The following is a 16,905-nucleotide window of genomic DNA, read 5'->3' on the forward strand; positions in this document are numbered from 1 at the left end:
GCAGTGCTGAGATTCACTGATAAAGTAAGACGTTGTAGACATCGCCTGGATGTTACCTGCAGTGGGAACCACAGACGTAGTCAGATTCCCACATAGAACCAGAAATGCATCTTAGCATGTTACTAACTGAGCATGTAGTCGATGTATATTGGAAACTTTCTGGGAACAAGCAGCTCATTGTAGTGCGAGAAGATCTGTTCTGCATGTTGTGAGAGTGTCCTTGTTTGTTGTTTGTTTATTGTGTTTTGTTTTTAGTCAGGTTCTCACTGTATAGCTCTTACTCTCTTGGAACTTGATATATAGACCAGGCTAGCCTTGAACACGCTACTATCCTCCTGCCTCTTTTTAATCTCCTGTGTGTTGAGGTTTCACATGTATAATGCCACATCTGGTTCATGAATGTCCTTTTTGAAACTAGGGTGGGATTCCACAGAAGTAGATCTGGTTTCAACAGATGACTGTTTATCATGTTGCCTTTAACTAGAAGTTTTAATGTATAACTAAGATATTAAGCAAGCAAAAGAACTTCTCAGAGAAAAATCAAAATTAAATGTGAAAATTTAAACAGTGATAAACACCTGGTGTTGAATAACAAGACTTTGTAATCCCAGGCAAGGACTATGTCGAGACCAGTCCGAGCTGGAAAGAGGAGGACGGGACAAAACATAAAAAAACAAATTCATGGGGAATCTGAAGAACCGAATGCCTTGGGTTGCTAGGAAAGCTACAGGAAGAGTGAAGTTAGAATTTAAAAAATTTCTCATGAAGCCCAACTTTCCAGGAAAGGTAGAATTTTAAACCTAATTGTACTATCAAAAGTGGAACAAAAGAAGTTTTCAAAGACTTAAGAGCATTTACTAGCCGTGCTTACTAGCTGACTTGCCACCGTGGGCCCTGTGGTAGAAGGCAGAAGAAAGGTGCTGGTTCTTTGTACCTTGCACCTGCATGCTTTGGCCTTTATATTAGGGATATTGTAAAGGACATCCATTACCTTGTGTGCTGCACTCCTTTTGTGAATGTGATCCTTCATGTTCCATACTGATTTAAGAATCAGATGGAGCTATTCATTGCTGCAGAGAGAATCCATACTAGACAGTTTGTGTACTGCAGCAAAAAAAGGTCCAGCTCAACATCAGCAATGTTTTGTCTGTGGGCATCATGCCTGAGGGTACTATTGTGTGTTTTCTGGGGGCATACCTGGGGGCAAAGGCAAGTTGGTGTGAACCCTTGGGAACTATGTCATAGTCATCTTCCACAACCTGAAGACCAAAAAGACCTAGGTAAAGCTGCCTTGAGGGTCTAAGGTCATTTTTGAAGCCAACAAGGCTATTATTGATATGGTGACTAGTGGGAGTAGAATTGACAAACCTATCTTTAAAGGTCAGCCCTGTATACCACAAGTAAAAGGCAAGAGGAACTGCTAGCTACATGTACAGGGTGTGGCCATAAATCCTGTGGAACATCCCTTTGGAGGTTATAACACCAGTACATTGACAAACCCTCCAATATCCAAAGAGATGTCCCTGCTGGGCACAAAGCGGGTCTCATTGCTGCCCACTGTGCTGGGCGACTACACGGAACCAAAACTGCAAGAGAAAGAAAACTAGAACTCAGGGGCCCAATATAGTTTGTCCCTTGGCAAAAAAAAAAAAAGGTCTGTGCTAACAGATCTTTTTGCTAATTGAACTGCTCAAGGATACATTTCAGGAAGAAGAAAGGAAAGGTTTAAGAAGGAATGACGAACTAGCGGTTGGTAAATATAGGCAAGCCTACGTAAGGCTGACTTAGTAACCGTGGCAGGCAGACACTGCCGTTACGTTCTAGGTCAGGTTTGCCTGTTGACAAATAAGAGAGTATACAACTTCAAGGAAGTGATAGAATGGTAGAAAGGAAAGGTATGATGAAAAAACCCAGTAGAATTTAGGAAAAATAAGACAGTATAGCATAGGGAAAAAATAATGTAAATATAAGTCATAGAGTAAATGATAAATCAACATATACCAGTAATCGGCAATAAAAGTAAGTGACTTGTGAACACTAATAATATAGAGTGATGACTGAGAATAATAATCTCAGATTTAGCTCTGTACTATTTGGAGAACTGTATAAAATAAATATAAGGACTCATAAAATTCAAAGTTAAAAACAAAATTAAGCTAGCTAGGTAAATAGGAACTAAGAAGGAGTATAATTTTTTTAATTAGACAAAGCAGATGGTAAAATTAAAAGGATAAAACCAAGTGTGGTGGTACATGCCTTTAATCCCAGCACTCGGGAGGCTGAGGCACATGAGTTTCTATGAGTTTGAGGTTAACCTGGTCTACAAAGCAAGTTCCCTACAGCAAGAGATACACAGTGAGACTCTGTCTCAAAAAAGAAAACAAGACAAAAAAGGATATTTTCTGGGCATGGTGGTATTTGCCTTTAATTCTTCCTGGAGGATCTTAAGCTTACCCAATTGAAGGCCTTCTGGAGCAATTTAGGCTCTTGTCTCAAAATATAAAGAGAGTTACACATGAAGATTGGTACCAGAACACTTGTCTAGCATATGCAAAGGCTAGAGTTCAGTCCCTAGTACCACAAATAACAACAATAAAAGGTAAAAATCATATAAATGAAAAAGATCATTTTATTTAACAGGAGAAATTTATCAAGAATATAGCTAAAATGGGGGGGGAGATAAATCTGTAGTGTAAAATAAATAAATAAATAAGAATATAACCTAAATCTAAATTACTTTTTACAAAATTGAGGATCCTAAGCTAGGCAGTGGTGGTGCACGCCTTTAATCCCAACACTCGGGAGGCAGAGGCAGGCGGATTTCTGAGTTTGAGGCCAGCCTGGTCTACAGAGCGAGTTTCAGGACAGCCAGGGCTACACAGAGAAAACCTGTCTCAAAATAAAACAGAATTGAGGATCTCAATTTGGGAATAATACAAAGAAGAGACTCAAATACTTTTTAAAAGATTAGCATGGAAGATAATCAAAAGGAATCCAATATGATTTATTATTTCTCTTTATTCCTTATTATTATGTGTAACTGTGGGTACGCCCATTCTCTGGCACTGTGCATGATGCTTTATGTGCAGAGTCATATCCAGGGGTTATGATACAGGATCTTACTACATAACTAAGGATGAACTTGAAATCCCTACAGAATGACTGGGCTTGAAAGAGCAGTGGTACCCCTGCCTCTTCTCTTGAGTAATGGGATTACAAGAGTGCTCTACCATTATCAGACAGGATTTATTTTAATGAAAAATAAATAATACAGAATATGTGGTATTTAAATTTCAATCTAATACTGATCAGTGTTTATTTACAATGTTATAAATTCATTTTTTCTTGAATATATCTAAGAAAATGAGTTAATCCTGATCTGATCTAAAGAGAACTGTACAACCATTAGAAAGGTTTACTCTTGCTTCAAAACCAAACAAACGTAAAAAAAAAACAAAAAACAAAAAAAAAAACCCATTACAACTATTTTAAAATCAGATTTCAGAATTAAAAGTCATATGGAAATGTAGAATGTGTAACATAAATAGGATGTTTATGGTTTTCTAGGAAACTGCAAAGAAGTGATTTGAGAAAATCCTGGACAAAAGCAATAAAAAAAAAATTATAACCTGCTGTTGACAGTGATGATGATGATGTTGGTGGTGGTGCTGGTGATGATGGTGATGGTGATGATGGTGGTGGTGATGATAGTGGTGGTGGTGATGATAATGGTGGTGGTGGTGGTTTATGTGAGCATGCACATATGTGTGTTTGTCTGTGCCTGTACTGGTGCCTACATTTTCCAATCTTTTTATTTCATTGCAGGGGGAGTGTTATAAATTTTTCAGGATTATATTTTAAATTAAATTATATTATGATGAAACACGTGAAACTTGAAAACTATTGTTATCTATAAAAAAAAAATCAGCCTGCCTCAGAAACCAAGAAATTATTTGTAATATGCTGAAATGAGTTTTGACTGTAGTAGGTTAGTTCAAATTTTTCAATACATGCCTTAGCTTATTTTTGAATGAATTAAATTATGAAATATTATTTTTAAAAAAGAATATAGCAGTAATTTTATTTAATCTTGCTTAACCTAGCCTCTGAGTATATAAAAATTACATGGAAATACCAAATCTTGGAGATTTTAACATCTGTTAGTAATTGATGAATCAAACATAAAAATCAGTAAGGATTAAAAAGAGTTTGAGGGCTGGAGAGATGGCTCAGTGGTTAAGAGCACGGACTGCTCTTCCAGAGGTCGTGAGTTCAAATCCCAGCAACCACATGGTGGCTCACAACCATCCATAAAGAGATTGGATGCCCTCTTCTGGTGTGTCCGAAGACAGCTACAGTGTACTCATAATAAAATAAATAAATAAATCTTTAAAAAAAAAGAGTTTGAATGACATGATGATAAGTTTTATATGATGAGCTGGGCCTGGTGGCGCACACACACTTTAACTTCAGCGCCGAGGAAGCAGGCGGGTCTCTGAACTCAGGGCCAGTCAAGGCTATGTAGATTATCTGCCCTCCCCAATCCCCAAAGAGCTTTACAATGGACATATATAGAAACTATGTAATCCTAATTCCAGAGTTCTTAATCTTTTCAAGCATAAATGGATTATTTGTATGAGTTGACCATGTTTTCAAAAGCAAGTTTTTAATAAATACCATGGGACATTGTCCTATAGTTTCTCTGTCTTATCAGAATGTACTTAAGTGAGTGACAAAATAAATAACACATAACCAAAATGCCCCACAGTTTCAAAAATTTAGAAGTATATTATAAATGCCTTATGATTTGAAAAGATAATCATGATGGAAATTGAAAAGTATTTAGAAATTTAGTGTGGGATAGTGAGGAGGTATTGTATATCAATCAAATTTTGTAAAATATGTTCATTATAAAGTAGAAAGGAAAGCTCTTAAGTGTCAATGGTAGACATCAACCAAAAAGAAACGACCTAAGTGTTTGACTCAAGAATTGAGAAAAATGGTGGCGCACGCCTTTAATCCCAGCACTCGGGAGGCAGAGGCAGGCGGATCTATCTATGACTTTGAGGTTAGCCAGGTCTATATAGCAAGTTGTAGGCCAGCCAAGGCTACATAATGAGACCCTATCTCAAACGAAAGAAAAAAAAAGAGAACTGAAGAGAAGAATAAAAGCTATAATTAAGGAGCAACAGCGTTTGTCTCTTTATAAAGGGTGACTAAGCTGGGGCGGTGCTCCCCGAGGCAGGGCTGGCCCGGCAGGTACAAAGCATGGGTTCAGTCTCTAACACTGCATAACCCAGCCTACCGATGCAAGTTTATAATTGAGCAACTGAGAAGGGGGACAGCAGGATCCAGAGTTGAAGGTCGTTTTCAGCTATATAGTAAGTCTGCGGCCAGCCGAGGCTGCACGAGACCCTGACTCAAATAAGTTTGTCTTTAAGAAAAAGACAGCTAAAAGTGATTTTTAAATGTGAAGAATTTAAAGAAATTTAAATTTCTTTTATTTTTATTTAAATTTCTTTAAATTTTTTGGGTATTCTTTTTTGGGGGGAAGGGGGTTTGGTTTTTCGAGACAGGTTTCTCTGTGTAACAGCCCTAGCTGTCCTGGAACTCACTCTGTAGACCAGGCTGGCCTCAAGCTCAGAAATCCGCCTGCCTCTGCCTCCCAAGTGCTGGGATTAAAGGCGTGCGCCACCACTGCCTGGCTAAGAAACGTATTCCTAAAGGATAAATATTACACTGAGTTATTTCTTAATATTAAAAAAAAAAAGCTGGAGTTAGATTGCACACCTGCAATCCCAGTATTTGAGAGGATGAGGCAGGAGTGTTATGAGTTTGAGGGCAGCCTGGGCTATGTAACAAGTAAGCCTGGGCTATGTAACTCTGTCCTAAAATACATGGATGGGTTGGAGAGGCAGCTCAGCAGTTGAGAATGCCTGATTTTTCAGATAATCAGGATTACTCAGTGTCTAGCACCCACGCAGTGGCTCATAACCATCTATAACTAGTTCTAGGAGATCCAACACCTCTTCTGGTCTTTACAAATACCAGGCCTATAAGTAGTGTACACACATATACATGCAGACAAAACATATATAAACAGAAAAAAAAATTAAATCTAAAAATAGTTCTTAAAAGACAAATTTTTATATCTTTTAATGTTTCTAAGGTATGCTGTTAAAATGAAAAACTGTAAGCTGAGTGTGGTAGCTCACACCTGTAATCTCAGCCCTTCCTGAAGCAATTACTATGAGTTTCAGACCAGTCTGATCATTAGAGTAAGATATCGTCTCAAAACACACACACAATGTTCCAACTCCAGACTGTTACTTAAGGTTTGTGTTTGTTGTTTTCCTTTTAGGACTAATAAGGATGGCAAGCCCTGCCACTGTTATGATGCCCCAGGGCGGGAACATGTCCTCTTCCATGATGGCACCAGGCCCCAATCCAGAACTGCAACCCAGGACTCCTCGCCCAGCTTCTCAGTCAGGTAGTGTCTTCCAGTCACTGGAAATTAAAGAAGCTGGAATTACTTAACAGATTTCATTGAGATTTAGCCACTGAAGCTGAATTCCTAACTGCTCAGTTCCAAAATTTACCATGATTCTCACAACTAAGTATCATCATTTTTTCTCAGGATTTCTTGTTATTTTATCAGCCATTTGCCAACATTCCCAATGCTGTCCTAGATAGGGTTTCTACTGCTCTGAAGAGACACCATTACTACAGCAACTCTTATAAAGGAAAACTTTAACTGGGGCTGACTTACAGGTTCAGGGGTTCAGTCTGTGCTTTAGAGCATGGTGGTGTGCAGGCAAACATGGTGCTGGAGAAGTAGCTGAGAGTTCTAGATCTGAATCAGCAGACAATAGGAAGAGAGAATGACACTGGGCCTGGCTTTGGTACCTGAAACATCAAAGCCCACCCCGGTGACATCCCCTTCTTCTAACAAGGTCACACCTATGAAGCTGTGGGGGCCATTTCCATTCAGACTACTTCACATACCTTGGGATGCTTACTCCTGTAAGATACATCATGACAGAACTTTGAAGTCCTATGAATTTGGTAAATGTTTTGTAAGTTAACATGTTACAGCACTAAGCTTCCTACAGTAAAGAAGAAACTTGTCTGAAATTCAAGTCTAGCATTTCCCAAACCTAGTCAAAGTTATCTTGTTTTCCTGTAACAATAATTCCCCAGAATCTATATTTTATGTTTGATGCTCCTCACCACTAATGAACCATAAGCTGTCTTTAAGGCAGGATTCCTCTTTTTTTTTTTTTAAAGATTTATTTATTCATTTTATGCATATGAGTACACTGTCACTGTCTTCAGACACATCAGAAGAGGACATCAGATCCCATTACATATGGTTGTGAGCCACCGTGTGGTTGCTGGGAATTGAACTCAGGACCTCTGGAAGAGCAGTCAGTGCTCTTAACCACTGAGCCATCTCTAAGCCCAGGATTCCTCTTTGTATCTATTGGTACTTAGAAGATACTCATGAACGTGGTAATATCAGTGGTATCGGCAGATCTAAGCTAGTGTGCTAAGATCTGGGTTTCAGTAGGTTAATTATTGTTCACTGTTTTCAAACAGATGCAATGGATCCACTTCTCTCTGGACTCCATATACAGCAACAGAGTCATCCCTCAGGATCTTTACCTCCAGCACATCACCCAATGCAGCCTGTTCCTGTGAACAGACAAATGAACCCAGCTAATTTTCCCCAGCTGCAGCAGCAGCAACAGCAACAGCAGCAGCAACAGCAGCAGCAGCAGCAGCAGCAGCAGCAGCAACAGCAGCAGCAACAGCAGCAGCAGCAGCAGCAACAGCAGCAACAGTTGCAGACAAGACCTCTACAACAACATCAGCAGCAACAGCCACAGGGGATTCGACCACAGTTTACTGCTCCAACTCAGGTGCCTGTTCCTCCAGGCTGGAACCAGCTGCCTTCTGGAGCCTTACAGCCTCCACCAGCCCAGGGATCTCTGGGCACAATGAGTACAAATCAAGGGTGGAAGAAGGCTCCCTTGCCTAGCCCAATGCAAGCGCAACTTCAGGCAAGACCTTCCTTAGCCACGGTACAGACACCTTCTCACCCTCCCCCTCCTTATCCTTTTGGCAGCCAACAAGCCTCACAAGCCCATACAAACTTTCCTCAAATGAGCAACCCAGGCCAGTTCACAGCTCCTCAGATGAAGAGCTTGCAGGGAGGGCCCTCCAGGGTCCCAACCCCCCTGCAGCAGCCCCACCTTACCAACAAGTCTCCTGCCTCCTCACCCTCCTCCTTCCAGCAGGGATCCCCTGCATCTTCCCCAACGGTTAACCAAACTCAGCAGCAGATGGGACCAAGGCCACCTCAAAATAACCCACTTTCCCAGGGATTTCAGCAGCCTGTCAGCTCTCCAGGTCGGAATCCTATGGTTCAACAGGGAAATGTGCCACCTAACTTCATGGTGATGCAGCAGCAACCACCAAACCAGGGGCCACAGAGTTTACATCCAGGCCTAGGAGGTGAGGAACACTGAAGCTATTTGTATTGGTAAATTTTCTGGAGATAGATTTGAGTAGAGTGTCAGTTTTTAGCATTAATGGAGGGAAAAAATAAGGATGTAAACATTTTGTTTTGTGATAATGGTGATGACACTTGATATAACTTAGTTAATGTAATATATTTTTATCTTGATAGACTATGTAACATCTTACTGGTTAAATATAAGCTAGCTCTCTGGATAAAAATGCAGGTAAAATTGAAAATAGAGATGTTCATTTTGTTTCAAACTGTTTTTACTTAATTTTGTACTAGTAAATTAAACTTTCCAGACCAAACATGTATTTTATTAATAATTTAAACTTCTCATTTGTTGAAGGATTAAGATTATACAGTTGAGCAGAAGTGAAAGGTTAAGTACAGGTTTTATTGGGGACAATGCCCTTCTACTTAGCAATCTTGATAAATCCTAGTTAGTAAAATAGTAAGCATGGTGTTTTTTAAGTTTGGTTAAAGTATTAAAGGGGACTAAGTTCAAAAATCATTACTTTTATAGTTTTATAAATGCCAATGCCTGCTCCTTAGAGAGGGAATTCCACTAGTTACACCTAAAGGAGATTTATTTATTTATTTTGTAAGGTGCCTCTTGTATGAAGAAAAAGCAATGGAGCTTAATGTGTGAGAGGTAAAACGATTCCAGTAAAACTTATCCATCTCCATGTTTATTATTTATTATTAATCATGACTCGTGCACATGACTGTGCTTGGAGCTTTTCAGTGAGGTATAGTGAGTTCAGTAAAACTGCCATCCGATAAGCATATCCCCCACCAAAGGACACCCATTGCCTACCCAGAAAAAAACCCTCACATCTTCAGTGCAACAGAGTAAGGCATGCTCCCGCTCCCATGGTTCCTGGTGAAATTAAGTTGCCCATCAGTTCTTTCACTCTCTTCTAATTGATTTTGCTGAAATACAGGCTCTAATATTATTCCTAAGATGTTCAGAAAATGTAAGAACATGGCTGCTGCAGACACAGTTGCTGATTTAGTTAAGGGGAAGCATGTAAGTGGGGACGTGCTAATGGAAGGACAGATACATATTTGCCTACAGAGAGTTTTTGAGGGCACTAAAAATGCGGCCCTGATGAGTTTGGAGTAAGCTTTAGGTCTCGGTGCTTTCGTAGAGTAGTTGATACCTCACCTAGGTGATCTGGCCACATCAAGACCTGTGCTACACACGAGTGGATCTGAGATTCTCTTTATTGAAAACTTGCTTTCTGAAATTAGGCCTTCCTAAAAGGATGTAAACTTGAGTAAGATTACATCAGAGCATGGTTTCTGGTACCATAGCCATAAGTCACAGAAGATCTTAGGAGAGAAAGGCATAAGTTGATACAGCCTCACTTTGAAGCTCCTGTGAACTCTTGTCTCTTCCAAAGAGACAAGCTCAACACTGGAGGGAGGGAGACTTCTGCAAAGACTGTTATCCATTTCCCTCAAAGGAAAAAAGTTATTCCCCATCTATCCTTGATTGGGACCCTACTCTTTCTTTATTTCATATCAATTTGTTTGAATATAAGAGAATTTAGCGTACTCCTTTGGTGCCTGTGTTACAGTATGTAAATATTGGGAGTCCATTGTACTACAGAGAAAAGTGAGCCCTCAAACCTTGCTATGATATGGCCTCAGATCATATATAGAAAGCAGATTGCCATTTTTTCCTTGGCATGTTCTAAGTGTAAATTTTTTAGTATTTCCTTTTCATTTTGACAGTGTTCATGTAAGGGATTGTGTTGTTTTTTTTAACCATCTTTCCCAACCTTATTATTAAAGATCCTACCAGTGTGACAGAGAGAGCTAAGCCAGTGGGAACTCCATGCAGCTCATCCCTCCTTACTCATCCCATATCCCAGCAACAGCATAAATGTGCTAGGTAACTGCCTTACTCATTGTTTTCTATTAAGGAATGCCTAAACGCCTCCCACCTGGCTTCTCAGCAGGACAGGCCAATCCCAACTTTATGCAAGGTCAGGTGCCTTCCACCACAGCAGCCGCCCCTGGGAATTCAGGAGCCCTTCAGCTGCAAGCAAATCAAAATGTCCAGCATGCAGGTTTGTTTACTTTTATTTAGTCACGTGTGTTGAGTGAGCATTTATTAAGTGATAAATACCTTGAAAGACAATAGAGGTATAAAAATGAACAAGTCATGGTCTTTCTCTTTAATTTCAAACACTTAGATATACACTTTGGGAGTGATGATTGAAATATGAAAAATAGTTATTTCTCAAGAATCAGGAAACACTTTTGGAAAGGAAATGAAACTTCAGTTAGAACTTCTGTCTAACTTCTGTCATACATGCACGCACCCACACACACGTACACCCACACACATATACACGGGCTTTCTTTTCTTTCTATAAAGGACCAAATAGTAAATAGCTTAGATCATTTGGTCTGTATCACAGCTGTTCAGTCTGCTTAGTGAGGAAACTGTTCTCCCAATCCCTTCCTGTTTCCAAACCTGCCATGGCTGACTTGCTGACCCCTAGATTAGAGCTTGCTCAGGTAAAAGACATTTCTGGGAGAGGAAACCATACTCATAGGTTTGTAGGTACATGGCATGTTTGAATATCTTCAACTCTTAAAATCTCTATAGAATACATGTTAGCTTCATTTATGCTGAATATCTAATTCTGGTATGCAGTGTGCCATTTTTCCAATTTATTCAGTACCAATAGTATAGTATACATGAGAAAGTTTGGAGAGGAAATAACATATAGTAGATTAGCTAATAAGTACTCTTTGAAGCAGTTTTTAAAGCCCAAATGTCATGTTACTGGGTTTCTTCTCGTTGCTTAGGAACTAAGTGACTAATCTTTTTGCCCTTTCTCATTGAAGTAATTTGCACTAAGTTAGCTTAAGTTTTCCTGAACTCCCAACGTTCATTGTAAATTCATTGCTTAGAGAATGGGAAGAAAAGTCTAGAGCCCACAAGATGTTCCAGCAGGTTAAAGTGCTTGTTCTTGCTTTCCTTGCCAATGGGAATATTTGCCTTCACATACATCGTACACACAAACATACACCACCACCATCACCACATCACACACACACACACACACACACACACACACTAATAATAAGTATAAATTTAATTTTTTAAGAAATAAAAACGAGGGACTAGAGATGGTTCAGTGTTTTAAAAGGCTTTCTGTTCTTCCAGAGAACCTATGTTCAGTTCTCAGCATCCATATCAGTGGCTCCTAACTACCTGTAATTCTGGCTTCTGGAGATCTGACACCCTCCTCTGGATCAGTGAGCACACACAGGCATGTGCCATTCATTCACACAGATAAATACACATAAATAAAAAATTAAAGAGGAAAAGAATGAGACTGGGCATAGTGGCACATGCTTATAATCTCAGCACTTAGGAGGCAAAGGTGGGGGGATCTCCGTGAGTTAGAAACCAGCAGGGCAACATAGTGAGTTCCAGGACAGTCAGGGCTACACAGAAAGACCCAGTCTTGGGGTGGGGGCTGGGGGCTGAGGGCTGGATCTTTGACTTAATAAATAAAAAGTTCATATTGTCTTTTGAAGGATGAGAGAAAAGTAGGACTATTTGCTTTTTCCTAGCTGCTAATATAAAATTACATCCTGAGTATGTGTATTAGTGTTTTATAGGAAGTTTAAAATCATAAAATTCATAATCCTTGGGGTGGGAGAGATGGATTAGTAGTTTTGAGCACTGGGTGCTCTTCCAGAGTACCAAGGCTTGCTTCTCAACACCCACATGGTGTCTTATTCCAATTTCAGGGAATTCCACAGGCACCAAGCATATACATGGTATAGAAACACATACAGACAAAACACCTGTACACATAAAATAAAAATAATTTTTTAAAAATGTACACTTCTTCTACCCTGGCACAGCTATTTATTTTTTATTTATTTTTGTGTACCTATTATTTTTATTTCTCCATTTGGTCCATTTAAAGCAGCTCTCCTCTTGTCTAGCATTTTCTGTTCTATTACTCTGTCTTAGTGTTCTGTTAACTTTTATTACTTCCTGAAAAAAAATTGGTTTTTTATGTTTTTGTCTCTTGCCTCTAAAAGGAACTCTTCTATTGATACTGAATCAGCACTGGATTTAATGCCAATAACTGGGTAAACTTAATTGTTATTGGATACTCAAATAATTGTTGCTTGGGTGACTGTATAATTGTATGTGCAGTGTTTATGAAGTTAGGTTTGACTTTATGAAGCTGGTTTAGAAAACCTTCCTGAAACTCAGGAAGCAGTGTGATAGTGGAACCAATGGACAGGTTATGCTTCTCTCTCAAGCTAGAGCATGGACTGGTCTGTAACTTCATTAGATTGCCATTTTATAGCTCCCATTTAAAGTTTATAAAAAAAAAAAAAATCAGAGTTGGGACCTGGTTCCATTGGTAAAGAGCTTTCTGTAGAGGCATGAGAACCACAGTTTGGATTCCAAGAACTCACATAAGCTGAGTGAGTGTGGCAGCTACCCGTAATCCCAGGAATTGGCAAGTAGAGACCTGCACAGACCACAGAATGTGCATACACGTGTACACACAGTGCACATGTACATACAGACACCCAAAATGACAGGGATAAAATTAACCACATGCACTCAAGATATGTAAGTAGAGTGCATATAAGAGGCCTTAAGTTCATTGTTTTCTTTTTGGTGTTTTGAGGTAGGCTCTTACTATGTAGTTCAGGCTGCCCTTGCATTTATGACAGTTCTCTTGCCTCAGCTTTCCAGGTGCTAGGATTATAGGCATCAGCCACTATGCCCAGCTGAGAAAAATGTAAAGCCAAACATAGTGGTGCAGCTAAAGGCAGTAGAGCACTTTTTTTTTCAGAGCAGCCTGCTAATGGTGAGGTCCTGTCACAACCAAACCAACAAAATAAGCCATGTGCTTTCTCAGTTGAAGTGGGTGAGGTCGATTGTGAGTATAACTCTGACAGATTTCATGCTAAGTATATGGAAGGCTGTGGGTTCAGTGTCCAATATTACAGTAAAATTTGAAGATAAAGCAAGTCGCTGTAGGATAGTTCCAAGGATCCAACAATAAATAATACAGCTGGCCAGACAGTACCGACAAGAAGTACCTTTAGTTCAAAGAGAACTTAGAACAAGTCCCATATAGTCCAGTAGGGACTGTCTTAGAGTAGGAACACTAAACTTTTAGCATCCTCCTGTTTCTGTGTCACTTTAGCAGAGGTACCCTGTGCTTAGGAAGTACTCTATACTATCTTCTTTAAAGTGCAGAGTCTATGCTGGGCGGTGGTGGCGCACACCTTTAATCCCAGCACATGGGAGGCAGAGGCAGGTAGATTTCTGAGTTCAAGGCCAGCCTGGTCTACAGAGTGAGTTCCAGGACAGCCAGGGCTACACAGAGAAACCCTGTCTCGAAAAACCAAAAAAAAAAAAAAAAGTGCAGAGTCTATACTTCACACACATAGTCTTTAAAAAGCATAATGACTTTTCAAAGAAGCATTTTTAAGATGTCTTTTCTGTGTTCCTGAGTCTTTTCTAGAGGATGCTGGTTCATTCTTTGTTCCCCTTGTTTACTCATAATGAGGCTCATTTTCTAGCCCAGGGTGGTTTTTAAGTTCTATTCACAGTGAGGTAGCTACAAGCTATGTTGCAAGCTGATAATGCTTCCTGTAACCTGAAAGTAAACGTAGCTTTCTAATGTTATCTTTAGTTACTATACAAGAGGAGAGTCATGTTTCCCTAGAGTATGACCATGGAGAGTGTCAGCAGTTACCTCCGTCCTTTATCACACCTCCAGAGTCTAAAATACTCACAGACAGTCTGTTAAACATGGACATTTATGTTGGTATATGGAGGATGGGTGCCTTTCTAAGTAATGTAATTTGAGTATCTTAATATGATGATAATTTTTTATTCTTTATTTTTGTTTCTTAAGGCGGTCAAGGAGCTGGTCCTCCTCAAAACCCGATGCAGGTGTCTCACGGGCCACCAAATATGATGCAACCCAGCCTCATGGGAATTCATGGCAACATAAACAACCAGCAGGCTGGTAGCTCTGGGGTTCCTCAGGTGACCCTGGGCAACATGCAAGGCCAGCCCCAGCAGGGCCCACCATCTCAGCTGATGGGCATGCACCAACAGATTGTGCCCTCACAGGGCCAGATGGCCCAGCAACAAGGAACTTTGAACCCTCAAAACCCTATGATCCTTTCAAGGGCCCAGCTTATGCCACAGGGCCAGATGATGGTGAACACTCAAAACCAAAATCTTGGACCTTCACCCCAAAGGATGACCCCACCCAAGCAGATGATTCCCCAGCAGGGCCCACAAATGATGGCACCACATAACCAGATGATGGGGCCTCAGGGGCAAGTTTTACTCCAGCAGAACCCAATGATAGAGCAAATAATGACCAATCAGATGCAGGGGAATAAGGCGCAATTTAACTCTCAGAACCAATCCAATGTCATGCCGGGACCAGCACAAATAATGAGGGGACCAACTCCGAATATGCAAGGAAACATGGTGCAGTTCACAGGACAGATGTCAGGACAGATACTGCCTCAGCAAGGGCCTGTGAACAACAGTCCATCTCAGGTTATGGGGATTCAGGGGCAGGTTCTGCGGCCACCAGGACCCAGCCCACACATGGCCCAACAACATACTGATCCTGCTACTACAGCAAATAATGATGTCAACTTGTCTCAGATGATGCCTGATGTTAGCATGCAACAAACCAGCATGGTCCCTCCACATGTGCAGAGCATGCAGGGAAACAGTGCTTCGGGAAGCCACTTCTCGAGCCATGGAGTGTCTTTCAATGCACCATTTGGTGGTGCACCCAATGGAAGTCAGATGTCATGTGGTCAAAATCCAGGCTTTCCAGTCAATAAGGATGTAACATTAACAAGCCCATTGTTGGTCAACTTACTGCAAAGTGACATTTCTGCAGGTCACTTTGGTGTAAACAATAAACAAAATAATACCAATGCAAATAAACCGAAGAAGAAGAAACCGCCTCGGAAGAAGAAAAATTGTCACCAAGATCTAAAGTAGGTTATGATCAGTTTACCTCAAATATGACTCGTTTGTTTCTATGAGACAGGGTTTTACTATGTAGCCTTGACTGTCCTGGAACTCACTCTGTAGACCAGGCTGGCCTCGAACTCACAGGAGAGCTGCCTGCCTCTGTCTCTTGAATGCTGAGATTAAAAGTGTGCACCACTCCCTCAGCTTGAAAAGTGACCAGTGGTATCCCACTGCCATCCTGTAGAGCACAGACTTGAATGTTATGCTGCCTATTGGGAAGTTCAGGGGTTGTGTTTGGTGAAGCAAAACTGCTTGTGGAAATACTCTGCATCTAGCAAATAGGGAAAAAACGTTTGCATGTGTGCTTTTTCTCTAACAGTCTCTTATCATCCCTGAGAGCTTCAATCAGTTTCCCTTATGTAAAAGTTCCTCAGAGGAGCTCTTTCATAAGATACAACAGGAAGGATAATTAACAATTATGTTTCATATCCTAAAACTACATATTAAGTTATGTTTCTGATTTTTTGCTAAGTGTTTCCTGAGCTTTTGAGGTAGATTTTTAGCCTTTTAATCATAAAATGAGTTCAGAGACATTATCAACAGGGACTAGTGACTGATGAATATAAAACAGTTTGAGATAAATTGCTAGGCCAAACATGGTGGCTCACACTTGTTATCTCAACACTCAGGAAGCTGAGACAGGAGCCTAGCTTGAGACACCGAGGGAGACCTCAGAGAGAAGGGGGAAAAGATGGGATGGGAGGAACCAGAGACAGAAAGAAAACTCGAACAAGGGAGCTTTGTCTAAATGAGCTTAAAAGTTCCAGCTCAAGCCAGCTGCCTTTCCCAAGCACTCTTTCCTGCAGCACTCTTTGGTTTTAGCCCGTCATAGTGACTTGCTACTTCAAAGTCAGTCACTATCTACTAACAATAGATATTTTCCTGAATTCAGACTTATTTTCCTTATACCTCGTCCTCAGTTAAATTCCTGCTGTTATCAACTTGTCTTTTTTTTTAATGCATGTACACTGTACAGTGTACACTGTAGCTGTCTCCCGACACACCAGAAGAGGACATCAGATCCCGTTACAGATGGTTGTGAGCCACCATGTGGTTGCTGGGAATTGAACTCAGGATCTCTGGAAGAGCAGTCAGTGCTCTTAACTGCTGAGCTATCTCTCCAGCCCTATTAACTTGTCTGAATGACATTTTTTATGGTAGTAATTATTTTATTCCTCTCAGTAGGCTAGAAATAAAATTACACTTAATTCATTTTCCATTAGTATGTATTGTTGTTGTCTTTACCAGCCTTATGGTGAATTGTTGATTCAACACACTTTTAAAAGAACCTTAAACA

At 40.3% G+C, this 16,905-nt stretch overlaps 1 protein-coding gene and 1 pseudogene across 3 annotated transcripts in view; both read left to right on the forward strand.

The window, feature by feature from the left end:
* The window catches only part of Ncoa6 (nuclear receptor coactivator 6), a 51,362-nt gene that overhangs the window by 13,228 nt on the left and 21,229 nt on the right, over nt 1–16,905 (forward strand). The window contains exons 5-8 of one of the 3 annotated variants that reach the window (XM_028775229.1): nt 6,362–6,490; nt 7,600–8,517; nt 10,459–10,605; nt 14,455–15,571. In XM_028775229.1, the coding sequence (XP_028631062.1) occupies nt 6,362–6,490; nt 7,600–8,517; nt 10,459–10,605; nt 14,455–15,571 (2,311 nt within the window). The remainder of the gene's footprint in view (nt 1–6,361; nt 6,491–7,599; nt 8,518–10,458; nt 10,606–14,454; nt 15,572–16,905) is intronic. The other 2 variants (XM_028775230.1, XM_028775231.1) reach the window with 2 other exon arrangements.
* Nucleotides 117–1,627, forward strand: LOC114627431 (annotated as a pseudogene).

Source organism: Grammomys surdaster, unplaced genomic scaffold (genome assembly GCF_004785775.1).
Source record: "Grammomys surdaster isolate TR1022 unplaced genomic scaffold, NIH_TR_1.0 254, whole genome shotgun sequence".
In the NCBI taxonomy this organism is placed as follows: Eukaryota; Metazoa; Chordata; class Mammalia; order Rodentia; family Muridae; genus Grammomys; species Grammomys surdaster.